The sequence below is a fragment of the Acomys minous genome (assembly GCF_964271855.1).
Source record: "Acomys minous genome assembly, chromosome: 17".
Classification (NCBI taxonomy): Eukaryota; Metazoa; Chordata; class Mammalia; order Rodentia; family Muridae; genus Acomys; species Acomys minous.
In genome coordinates, this window is record NC_140500.1 from 22,582,161 (window position 1) to 22,594,953 (window position 12,793).

The following is a 12,793-nucleotide window of genomic DNA, read 5'->3' on the forward strand; positions in this document are numbered from 1 at the left end:
TTGTTTATGCATCCATTCAGTTAGTCTGTATCTTTTTCTTGGAGAATTGAGACCATTGATGTTGAAAGATATTAATGACCAGTGACTGCTAAATCTCTTAATTTTGATGTTGGTTACAATAGAGAGTTGTGTGGCTGTTTTCTAGCACTGGTGTGACTATCTCTTTCCTGTGTAGTTTTGGTTGTAGCTTGTCCCTTTGGGGTGGAGTTTTCCTTCTAGTAACTTCTGTAAAACCTGATTTGGAGCTAAGTACTGCTTGAATTTGTTTTTGTTATAGAATAGTTTGTGTCCATTAATGGTTATGATAGTTTCGCTGGGGGTAGAAGTTTAGACTGGAATCTGTGGTCTCTTGGGGTCTTCGGGACCGCTGCGAGGCCCTTCTGGCTTTAATGGTCTCTGCTGAGAAGCCCAGTGTAGTTCTGATAGGTTTGACATTAAATGTTACTTGGCCCTTTTCCCTTGATGCTTTTAATATTTTTTTTCGTTCTTCTGTATATTTTGTGTTTTGATTATTATGTAGTGGGAAGTTTTTCTTTTCTGGTCTATTCTCTTTAGTGTTCTGCAGGCCTCTTGTATGTTTATAAGCATCTCCTTCTTTAAATTGGGGGAACTTTCTTCTATGATTTTGTTAAAAATATTTTCTGGTCCTTGTAGTCTGGCATCTTCTCTTTCCTCAATGCCTATTATCCTCAGATTTCATCTTTTATGGTATCCTTGATTTCTTGGATGCTTTGCGTCAGGAATTTTTCAGATTTAGTGTTTTCTTTAATGGTTGCTTCTAGATCCATGGTTGTATCTTCTAGCTCCAAGATTCATTTCCCCATCTCTTAGATTCTGTTAGAGAAGCCCACCTCTATGTTTCTTTCCTTCCTCTCTAGGCTCTCTCATTCTCATTTTTCTTCTGTGTCTTTATCATAGTATCCATTTTCATCTTCATATCTTGAACTGTTTTTCCTGTTTTCTTTCATCTGATTGTTTGTGTATTTTTGAGTTTTTTCCATTGCCTATTTATAGGCCTTCAGATCTTGAATTGTTTTATTGATTTCCTTCATCGGGTTGTTTGTATTTTCCTGAATATTTTCCAGTACCACTCTATAGGCCTCTTTTATGTCTCCCACCTGTTTGGCTGCATCTTCCTGCATTTTATTATGGATTTTATTCATTTTCTCAATTATCATCTTCATTACTAAGTATTTGAGGTCATTTTCTTGTATTACAACTGTGTTTGAGTTCTGTGGGTCTCTTTCTTTGGGATATCTGGGATCTAGAGATACCAAATTGTTTTGGGTTTTGTTCTTTATGTTTTTACACTGGCCTAACTAGAACCATTAATCCCATCACTTGAGAGGCAGAGGACGGTTGATCTCTGTGAGTATGAGGCCAATATGATCTACATGGTGAGTTCCAAGCCAACCAATGCTACATAGTAAAAATCTGTCTCCAATTTAATGATTATGTTACCCCCCGCCCCGACAAAAAAATGCAAAAACAATTCTCATAATGTTTTAAATAAGCTTTTAAAATTGTGTGGTGCCAATTCTGTAGTCATATTAAAGTGTTTGTAACACATAACAACAACAACAACAACAACAACAACAATGAAAGGAAATTTTGAATTTTCAGGCAAATGGATAGAACTAGAAAAGATCATCCTGAGTGAGGTAACCCAGACCCAGAAAGACACACATTGTATATACTCATTTACACATGGATATTAGCCCAAGATAGATCTCCTCTGGGAAGCTCCACCTAGTGAGTAATCAGGAAAGATACAAGTCTCTGCGCACAGCACTGAAAGTTGCATGAAAGAGTTGGTGGGGATGGAATAAAACAAAGAGGTCTGGAGCTCCACAAGGAAACATCAAGCCCAGCAGATGTGGACAAGGGGGTGGGGTGTGCACAAACTGATAAATCAACCAAGGATGTTGCAAGCAGAGAACCTAGACCCTCTGTTCAGGTGTAGCCAAGAGGCAGCTCATTCTACACATTGGTAGAGGGAGGAGAGTAGGGACTGCCTCTGACACAAACTCTGGTGCCCACAATTTGATCACTCCCTGTTGGTGGGGTGGCCTCGTAGGCACACAGAAGAAGATAATGCAGGCTATTCTGATAAGTCTGGACAGGCTGAAATCAAACAGTGGGGGAAGAAGAGACCCTATCCCACCCTCAAAAGTCTAGGGGAGAGGAATAGAATAGAAGAGGGAGGGAGGTGGGAAAGGAAAGATAAGAGTGAGGGGATAACCATCAGCATGTAATGTGAATTATTTATAACAAAATTTTAAAATGTTTTTAGCAACTGCTTCTTCTTTATTTTGCATACTTTTAATTTCAGAACAAAATAAATCAAACAAAAAATCACAATATAAAATACCTATCCCTGCTATTCTGTGGGAGGGGATTTTCCTGCCTTAAGGCACAGGACAGGATAGAAAAGATTCTTCTTGCCATGAGCAGAGATCCAGTTGGACTAAAGCATCTAGGGGAGCCACAGAGGAACTATAAATAGGGCACAAAATTTCTGGGGGTCTTTAATTTACTTCTTCCTTGGGAGAGGCATCCTCATTACCCTCAAGTGGGGCATCTCATCAGGTATAGCAGCACTGGGCTCCTCGGCTGTCATCTCATAATCATCAGAGACCAGGCCTAGCTTAATCATGTGGTAGATGTGGTTGGAGTGAGTTGGGGGATCTCAAGTGAGAAGCCAGAGGAGAGTAGAGCAGTTTCAAACAGCAGCACCACCATGTGCTTGACAGCGTTGGCATTGTTGTCCATCTCAGCCTTCTGCCACAAGGTCGCCACATGAGGGTGGTCAGGTTTGATCTCTAGGTGGTTTTTTTTTTTTACCATTCTGTAGCCTATTGAAGAGTTGGCTTGGATGCCTTGGCTTTCATGATGCTCTGCATGCCCAGCCATAGGTCCTTGTCACAATGCAGCAGCGTGAAGAGACAAACCTATTGGATATTGTCATCTTTTCAACCTTCTTATCCAAGATCTCCTTCATGAGCTTGCATAGATCCTCAAAATTTCTCTTGCTCTTCTTCCATTTTCTTCTTCTCTTCCTCACCCTCTTGTAGCTCCAGGTCCTCCTTAGTCACCAAGACCAGGATCTTTCCATCAGACTCCTTGAGCTGCTGCACATAGTAGGCTCAGTCATATTCATCACCTCAAAGCCGCATTTCTGCACATGCTCCACAGAGGTAGGTATGGCCACCCATTCTTTGCTCACCAGGGATCTAATAGATAGACTTCTGTGTCTCCTGCATGCAAGACATGTACTCTGACAGGGAAGTCATCTCATCTCCAGACTGAGAAGTGTGACAGCAGAGGAGCACAGAAAGGCAGCAACAGTTAGTGGAATCTTCATGGATTCCAAGCTCTAAATTCTTGGTGAATGCCTCATAAAAATTTTTCTTGTAGTTCTCTTTGTCTTCAGTCAACTCAGAGAAGAGCTCAAGGCACTTCTTGACAATGATTTTGAGGATGACTTTCAGGATCTTGCTCTGCTCTTGCATTTCTTGGGAGATGTTCAAGGGCACATCCTCAGAGTCAACCAAACATGGATAAAGTTGAGGTACTCAGGTAACAGCTCATCACATCTGTCCATGATGAACACACAACAGACACACAGTTTCATGTTGTTGTTGTTGTTGTTGTTGTTATCATTACCAAAAAGGTCACAGGGAGATCACCAAGGAATTCCAACTTACCTTCTACAGAGAAGGGCTTGACTGCCAAGAAGTCTTCCCAGACATTGGTAACGCTCTTATAGAATTCAGCATATCCCTCCTAAGTGATGCCAACAGGGTTTGTAGTCCAAATAAGTTTCAGCTTATTCAACTCTTCATGATCAATGTATTTCTCTTTAATCTTCTTTGTCTTCCTCTTCTTGTCTTTGCCACTGTCATCCTCCTCATCTGAAGCCACATCCTCAATCTTAAGATTCTCCTCATCATCCTTATCTTCCTCCTCTTTCTCATCTTTCTCTTCCTCTGCCTCATTATCACTCATCTCCTTCTCTAGTTCTTTCTCCAAATAGAGGATGATGGGAGAGCCTATGGACTTGGAGAATAGAGGATGACAGGAGAGCCTAGGAATTGGGAGAATAATAGGTGAAAGGAGAGCCTATGACTGGGAGACTAGAAGGTGATGAGAGAGCTGTGAACAGGGAGATTGGAGGGTGATTGAGCAGCCTGTGAACTGGGAGATTAAAGGGGGATGGAATAACCTGTGAACTGGGAGAATAGAGAGTGATGGAACAGCCTGTGACCTGGGATAATAGAGGGTGATGGAACAGCCTGTGAACCGGGAGAACAGCCTTTGAATTAGGAGAATAGAGGGTGATGGAACAGCCTGTGAACTGAGAAACTGGAGGGTGATTTGAGAGCCTATGAACTGGGCGTGTTTATTCACAACTTCCTTGACTTTCCTCTCTTCTAAGTACACTCTCTGGTCTTCTTTGTGGTGAAGGAGCACCTTGGTACCCAGATGAATAGACTAACCATGATCTGTATGAACTGTGAAGGAGACAGCAGCAGAAGATGCCCAGGCATACTGCTCATCATCATTGTGCTTTGTGATCACAGCTAATTTCTCTATCAGGAGATAGGCAGGATAAAATCCAACACCAAGCTGTCCGATCATGTAAATGTGCACACCAGCCTGGAGAGCCTCCATGAGGGCTTTTGTGCCAGACTTAGTAATGGTTCCCAAGTTATTTGATGAGGTTACCCTTGGTCATGCCGATGCCTGTGTCCAACAAAGTCAGTGTGAACTCCTGAGGGTTAGGGTTAATGTCAATTTTCAGCACTTTACCTCTGTCCAACTTGGAAGGGTCTGTCAGGCTTTCATACTGAATCTTGTCCAAGGCATGAGAAGCATTAGAGAACAATTCTCAGAGAAAAAATGTCTTGTTTGATGATGAGGGATGTAATCTGAGCAATTTCTGCCTCTCCATAGTGTTCTTCCTCAGGAATCTTGACAGAAAAGCCAACTAGTAATACAAAACAGGGTGGGTATGGACCACATCCTACTCACACAGCAAGCCTAGGCTGTGATGAGGCAGGGGGAGAAGGGAACTCAAGACCTATAATTTAAAATGAAAAATAGAAAAGCAAGCCTTTAAAAAGGAAGAATGAAAGTTTCTGCCAGGAGACACAGGTTGGTGGGCATTGTACAGTCTGCACTGTGGTCTCTGTGGCAGCCTGAGGGACAAAGACCATTCACACAGCCTTCCTTTGCCTTTGATGAGATGAACAAATAAACCAAAAAAGTTGCTACCTTTCACTTACTGAAAGGCACTTCAGTGTGGTTTTCATATAATGTCAAATAATGAATATTTACTAATTTTTATTTTGTAGCAGTTATGTAAGTCCCTGTTTCTAATCATCATTTCATCTACTGTTCTCTATTTATGTTGACTCAAGCAACAGGGAAAAGCTATCCTGACATAGACTCCTTTTGTAAGCTTTTTACACTTTGTACACTTTTAAAACTTTGTAAAACCTAAAGACAGCAAAGTGGCCAGGCTCTGCCTAAGGAGCTACAGCAGCCAGGCCCCTCCCCAAGACATCTGTCACAAGTGTCTCCAGCATCTGTAACTGTCACAAACTGTCTACAGCACCACAATAGGACCTCGCACAGATTATGCTAATTTTAGGTTTAAAAAAAGTCTAAACAAAAGGCCAACAATCGTTGAGCAGGGAAATCCACCAATCCCTGAGCTTCAAACAGAAACACAATACCTGAGCAGGAATATACACCAATTCTTGAGCTTCCCAGAGAAAACAACCAATACCTGAGCACGAAAACCCACCAATCCCTGGACACGAAAATTCACTCACCCCTGAATTCCTCCAAGCTCAGGACATGACATCCCACCAATCCTCACTTTGAAAATTTCTGCCCTGGAAAGCTCCAAACCCTAAGAATTCCTAAATAAAGACCTTGTCTGCTCAGTTACCAGCTTTCCATACCCAGGAACAGGGGCAACCACTCCTGGCTTTGTCCTTCCACACCCTGAGCCCTCACAATAAATCTTTTTTATAAGATTTACTGCCTCGTGTGACTCTTTTGTCAGAAGAAGCCAAAAAGCTATGAAAAGAAGAAGGGAAGAGGAGAAAACGGGGCCGGGCTGAAGCCACTGAGCTCCTCAGCTCAGCTGGAGATACCCTCCCTTGGGAGCTGCAACATCAAAGAAAGAGAAGGGACTGTGGATCCTGAGCTCCTGGGCTCAGCTGGATACCCACCATGGAAGCCATAATACCCTTGCTGAGGCCTCCTCTCAACGCTGGGTGGTGTCTGAGCTCCTGTGTCTCAGGACACCCTTCCACCCTTCCTTGTAAACCCTCAAGTCCATGAAGCCTCAGAGCTGTGTGGTCTCTGGGCTCCGTAGTCCCAGGATAGCCTTCCATCCACGCAGGAAGGCCAAACTCTGCATTAGCAAGCTGAGCTTTATGTTCTCATTCTATATTTATGTAAGTCTAAGCTATAATCCAGGATTGTTCTTAATCATCAATTAACCAAAACACACAAAACAGAAATCCCTGCTGTTAGTGGCTAGGGCTGGTGATTTTTTTTTTAAAGAATAGGTAGAGAGATTAAATACAAAGATAATTTGTAGGATATTTGACACTAACACAAAAAATTAGACACACAAATCACAAACAAAAAGGAATTATACATTAATGGCAAGATTCACAGCTGGCACCACAATCAACAGTGAAAAATTGAAATCACTCCTTGAACAGCAGCAAGAAAGATCCATCTATAACCACTCCTACTCACCGTGGTCCTGGAGACCTGGGTGGAAAAAGTGAACAAGGAAAAGCATTTAAACCCTTTCCCATTAGAATGTGCTGCATTAAGCATGACTTGGGTTTAGATACCATGCCTGCAGAGATGAGCGACTGAAGACAGGACACTGAAGGAAGAACGAAGAAAAGATACAATAAAGCTTTGATCAGGTGGGTTGGGCTCTCTGATGGAGAAGCCACAGCACCTCAGAAGCTCAGCATGTTTATTACATTCAGGTGAACAAAAAAGCAAGTTTAACTTCTCTCAGTAGGAGCAGCCTGTGGAGGGAGCAGTCCTCAGGCAGTGAACACCAGTGGGAGAAAACACAGTAGACATTTTCTGTCCGTACTATCCACATGTGCACATACAGAATGGAAGTGTGAGTGTCTCTCTTTAATGATAATATGATCATCTCTAAAGAAAAACCCTAAAAATTCTACATATTATACACACAGCTCGCATACATATGCATTGGACATAATAAACAGTTTGATACAGTGGCAGGATAAATGGTGATCACAGAGAAGTCTGTTGCAGTTCCATAGAAATAGAAAATCTTCGTGTCTGAGGGTGGTACAGCATGTAAGGGAAATTTTCGATGCATTTTCACCAGGAAAAAAAACCGGTACAACCATTACATGAAACAGTACAGAAACTCTTGGAACATTGGGTGTAAAAGTACACATGATGTAGAGGTCTCACTTTGAGGTACATACACCAAAACATAGAATACCCTCAACTAAAGACATTCACATTTATGTTCTTGGCAACATCACTCATAAAGGTGAAAACTTGCAAACTACCTCATGTCAGCGGATGAATGGATAGATTTAATACCTATCCATGTGTATTAGATACACTGAAGTATTAATCCATCATAAAAATGAACATCTTGTAATTTGCAACAGTTGATGGATGTAGAAGGTGTTTGCTTATGGGAAACAACTCAAAGAAGGATTGGTACTGAATGATCTCACTTATAAGTGATGTCTGAAAAGGTGAATCTCAGGAATCAGAGTGAAGAATCCATGGCTATAAAGGGCTGGGTGCTGGGATGTTGACATGTTGCTGAAAGGGGACAAATTATCAGATAAAATATAAGGATCCAAAGTTCATTAGAATGACAATAGTTATCTCCATCCTGTGTACCTGAATTTTCATGAAAAGATCTTAAATATTCTTAACACACACACATGCACACATACCACATACAAAATGTCAACCATGTTAAATACTGAAATGTGATATTTACCTGCTTTGCTATATATATATATATATATATATATATATATATATATATATATATATATTCATACACTATAACTTACATATATAGAATTTTATTTCTCAGTTTCATTTCAATAAAGCTAGAGGCAGATTAAAAAAGAGAAAAAACAGATAGAAAGAACATGCTATACAATTGTGTGAGTCAATGAAACCTAGGGGTGTTGGGCAGCAAAGCCCTGTGTATGCACAAAAGGGTCCCCGTGTAATCTCTGGTGCATAGAAAATTCTAAACAAAAGATCATTTCATGAAGGAATATGTAGGTTAAAGTACTATTATACATTTGGGCCAGTGTTTTCATATGTATAACCATTTGCTGCCTATGTAAATTCTGTGGGCATCTCTTATACATAAAGAACTTCCCATATGTCTGTGTGGTGCTGGGTAACAATTTAACCCCAAGTCCTTAGGAATATGCGATTCATAAGTATATTTTCTTCGACTGACAAACTGATCTCTGTTGATCACTGCAAGGGATATCGATCCAGCCCCATCTTTTATTTCGATGATTTAATGTAACACATTGCTCGTTGTCATTGTTAGGCTCACCATGGTGCCAGAATCTGAAAGAGAGGAAAGAGCATCAGGGTGTGTCCTACAATGATGCTTGAAAAGAGTAAGCAAGAGTCAGCAAGCCTGAGGATGAGGCTGGGATTTGTGGAAATCAGATTCAAGTGTGTACAAATCAAACGTTCTACATCACCCATATCTGACATTTCTGTAGATACCAGGGCCCACCACCCTCAATGGTCCCCTAGCTTGTTGTTTAACTTGTCTCCTGGCATGCATCCCAGGCACGTCTATTTCTTTATCCCTAAGTCTTGGTGCCAGGGCACAATCAGCCCAGGCTGCTTTTTATGTGCTCTCCTTTCATTCCTGTGTATTAATATTGTTTTCTTCTGTTTTACAACACAACTATTTCAGAGACTGGAGAACTAGCTGAAATCTATGGATAATCTACCTATTTCTATCGTCAAGAACAAATTATTTAAAACCATGGATTCCTGGTTTTCTTCTCTGAAAATTGAGAATGATAACCTCACTATACATATCAGGATGTATATGTATCCTGACAACACATATCAGGATAGAATATGGGAACATATTAAAATATCAGACTTTTTAAATAATTACATAAATATGAGACTCAATATCAGATTGAGGCCTTTTGATGGGTGAGAATAATCAGTTACCATCATGACATGAATTTACTTTATAAAGATATAAATGATGACTGGAGAGGTGGCTCAGACATTAAGAGTCGTGCTGCATTTCCAGAAAGCATGAGGGTTCTGACCCCAGTGCCCATATTGCCAAGGTCATACCACCTATTACCCCAGCTCTGGGGAGATCCAACACCCACTTATCAGCTCCATAAACCCTATATACACATGGCCAACACTCACAGAGATAAGTATATACACACATATAAAAATAAATTACATCCTATTTTTTAAATATAAATGAGAGGCTGAAAGCATAATAAAATGCATCTATGTGTAAAGACCTTGGTTGGCTGCCCTGGGTACATTCTACACTCTGCAAACTCCATTTCCTCATCCCTACTGGGAACATCCATAATGTGTGTCTCACAAAACTCCTATAATTAGTAAATAGAAAGTAAAAGTAACTCCATCCCCAGCACTTATGCCAGGAGTGAGCTGTTTTAGTTTCATAATCAACAGCAGGAACATCCTAAATTCACCTCATGCTGCAGGACCTAGGACTCTAAGTGACTCTAGACTCACGTGGCACTCTCGTTGTATGGTGTCCGATCAACCCATCGCCATTGTCTGTGACCTCCATCCCTCAGCCCTATAAAATAAGTAGCCGCAGGTTCCAGGATCCTGGTGATGAAATCCTAAGAGGGAAGAAAGATACAGCTGTCAGCCTGGGTTGAGCACTTCTTTTTCTACTATAGAATTTTGTAAGATCTTTTAACAATTATTTTAATGATCCAAACTTTTAGGGTTCAGCTTGGTATGGTGGCAAATGTCTTAAATCCCAGTGCTCAGAAGGCAGAAGCAGGCGGATCTCTGTGAATTTAAGTCCAGCCTGGTCTACAAAGGGAGTACAAGAGAAACCCTGTCTTGGAAAAAATTTATAGGGTTCAATATGATGCACATAGGTAAATAAATAATAATTAAATCCTAGTTCATCTATGTCCTTAAATATTTCTCAAATTTTAAATTAATATACAGTAATTTTACATTTTAGAAGTTCAATGTTATGTTTTGAATTATTTTTTTCTGGTCATACAGAGAAGACAGAAAAAAAGGATCAAGGAATAGAAGAACAACCCCCAGCCCACAGAAGTACACATCTTCTCTTGCTGATTAAGACAAAAAGTATCACTCATATTTTCATGACACTGGAAATAATCTCAGGCCATGATCATAATGAATTCTCATCTCAGACTCACTCCCCTCTTTTCTTCACTAATACCTTTCTTGAAAGTTGCACACAAGAGAAGTTTACACATTTAGTATTTCTCCATTTATAACGTCAGATATTTTGTTTCTGATGATTGCTTGTGACTCTCCTGACTTGATCCTGTTTCCCTACGCCCTCCTGTGTTAGGCGGTTGATACTGCAGGAAGCATTAGACTGCTGAAATCACAAACTGGTCTTTCAGGCAGAAACATTCCATCCTTCCCTCCACCCTCCTGTGCTGCATTTCTGAGGCCGCGGTTCCTTGGGGCTTGTTAAGGCCCACTGAAGTGGAAGCAAGCTTTAGCAGGCAAAGGCTGAAACAACAATGTCTGCCTATCTGATGGAAAGCCTTCTGCCGCAACACCAACACCCACGTCAGCAAAACCCACCCTTAGTAAAACCAGGCAGACAGCAGGCCCAGCCCACATCCCAGGATGCACCTGCTCTTCCTTGCTGTGGATCACTAGCAGATGAGCACCCTTGCTGGAGCACTTCTGCTCAGAGTCATCCCAAGATGCAGAGTCACTGAAAGTGAAGTAGCAGTTGGAACCAAATGGCTTCCAGTTCTTTGGGCAACAGCTCGAGACTTTGTCTTTGGGGGGAGAATGAACTGTAAGTGCCATGTAATAAAGTCATGCTAAAAGTTTCCTAAGTGATGAGCCCACAGGGAAGCTGGGACTCCCAACTTCTCCAGATACAGCAAGGAGCCTCTCACCCCTCAGTTACCAAGCAACCCATGTCTACCTCCATTGACACTAATGTCATGGCCTCTTTGTGCTACTGGGGTGATACCAGGAAAATCCAGAAAAACAGAGTGTATAGAACACCCACACTCTGAGGACATAATGAGAAGCAGTTTATGTCTCCAAAGAATAGAACTCATCACACTAAGAACCAGAAATTCTATTATATGCATGTTGTATTTAAATAATACATGTCAGTAATCATGGCAGCAATAGACTAAAAAAGATTTTTAAATTAGTGAAAATAGAAATACTGTATAAAAATTACAAAGATTTTATAAATAAATGTAATGCAGAATACCTCAAAAAAGTAAAAATAGGTAAATAAAAATCTAATGTATGTAAATATATCCCTTTGTATCTGTAACAATGTGTTTTTCTATTTTTTAATTGAAAAAAATTAACAGAATGATCTTCTTTTTTAAAATGTGGTGGCTATAGTAGAACGTAAATGACAAAGAAATCAGTTAATTAGAGAAACAAAAAGCATAAAGCTTGAATTAAATAACAGGCAAAACAGGCAGAACTAAATAAATAAATAGACGATAGATAGATAGATCAATGCAGCCTCCTATCATGATTACTAATATGCCTATACCAAGTAAGAGAGGTATAAAATATATAAAAAATAAAACAAAGAATTGAGAAAGACATAGTAGCAGCTATACAGCAATATACTCACACACTCATCTATATCCCTCTGTGTTTATATGGAAACCAAGGATGTCTTAGAGATGGGAAAACATCAAACAGTCGGAGGAGATGAAGGATGAGTGGCCAAAGCATTGCAGTGCTAGGAGAAGACTGAGAAATGACATTCACAGTGGAAAACACAAACAAGGCTTAGAGAACAAGGAGTGTTGTGGACCGAGATAAAGAACTTGGATAAATATAGACAGATACATAATTCTGTCTCTTGAGAAACCTAACCCAATATTCCACCATAGTGTGGGCTGTATATGGCATCCTTCCCATAATTATACTGTGGAAATGGAGAAAGTATCAGTTCTTTGCATTTAATTAAAATATAATTATATCATTTTTCTTTCTCTGCCCTCCTATCTCTGTGATGTGCCCTACTCCTTTTCAATTCATAGCCTACTTTTATTGTTATAAGAGCTACAGTAAGTAATCACTGCCAAGAGAGGGAGAATTGATCTTCTCTATGGATTAGCCTCCTAACTGCTTATCCAACACCAAGTGGTTAGCCGCAAATGGCATCAACTGAACATGACATAGCAAGATAGAATAAGACTAGGCATAAACGCTCATATCAAGGCTGATTGAGACAACCCACTAGGAGGAAACGGGTCCCACAAGCAGAGGAGGCCTGCTCTTTTCTGAAGGGAAAGAGGACAGCAGTGGGTCTGGGGGGATAAGGGAGGTGGGGGAGGAAGGAGATGAGAGGAGGGAGAGGAGGATGTGGTTGGGATGGGTCATATGAGAAAAGATTAATTTCTTAAAGAAATAAAATACTTAGATAATAAAATTATATGCTTTAAATGACCTACCTCAGAAGACCATCAGCCATTATCTATGG

The 12,793-nt window shown here is 40.5% G+C and overlaps 1 protein-coding gene and 1 pseudogene across 2 annotated transcripts in view; both read right to left on the bottom strand.

Moving 5' to 3' along the window:
• Positions 1 to 12,793, bottom strand: part of LOC311588395 (C-type lectin domain family 6 member A-like) — a 143,911-nt gene that overhangs the window by 75,028 nt on the left and 56,090 nt on the right. Inside the window, exons 5-6 of the mRNA XM_084765971.1 lie at positions 10,951 to 11,102; positions 9,826 to 9,938 (exon numbers count right to left, since the gene is read on the bottom strand). Of these exons, the coding sequence (XP_084622097.1) occupies positions 9,826 to 9,938; positions 10,951 to 11,102 (265 nt within the window). The remainder of the gene's footprint in view (positions 1 to 9,825; positions 9,939 to 10,950; positions 11,103 to 12,793) is intronic.
• Positions 2,529 to 6,829, bottom strand: LOC311588738 (heat shock protein HSP 90-beta-like; annotated as a pseudogene). The gene is made up of 3 exons: positions 6,784 to 6,829; positions 4,386 to 4,890; positions 2,529 to 4,052 (listed from the first exon to the last, which is right to left on the bottom strand). The product of its transcript is annotated as a heat shock protein HSP 90-beta-like (transcript).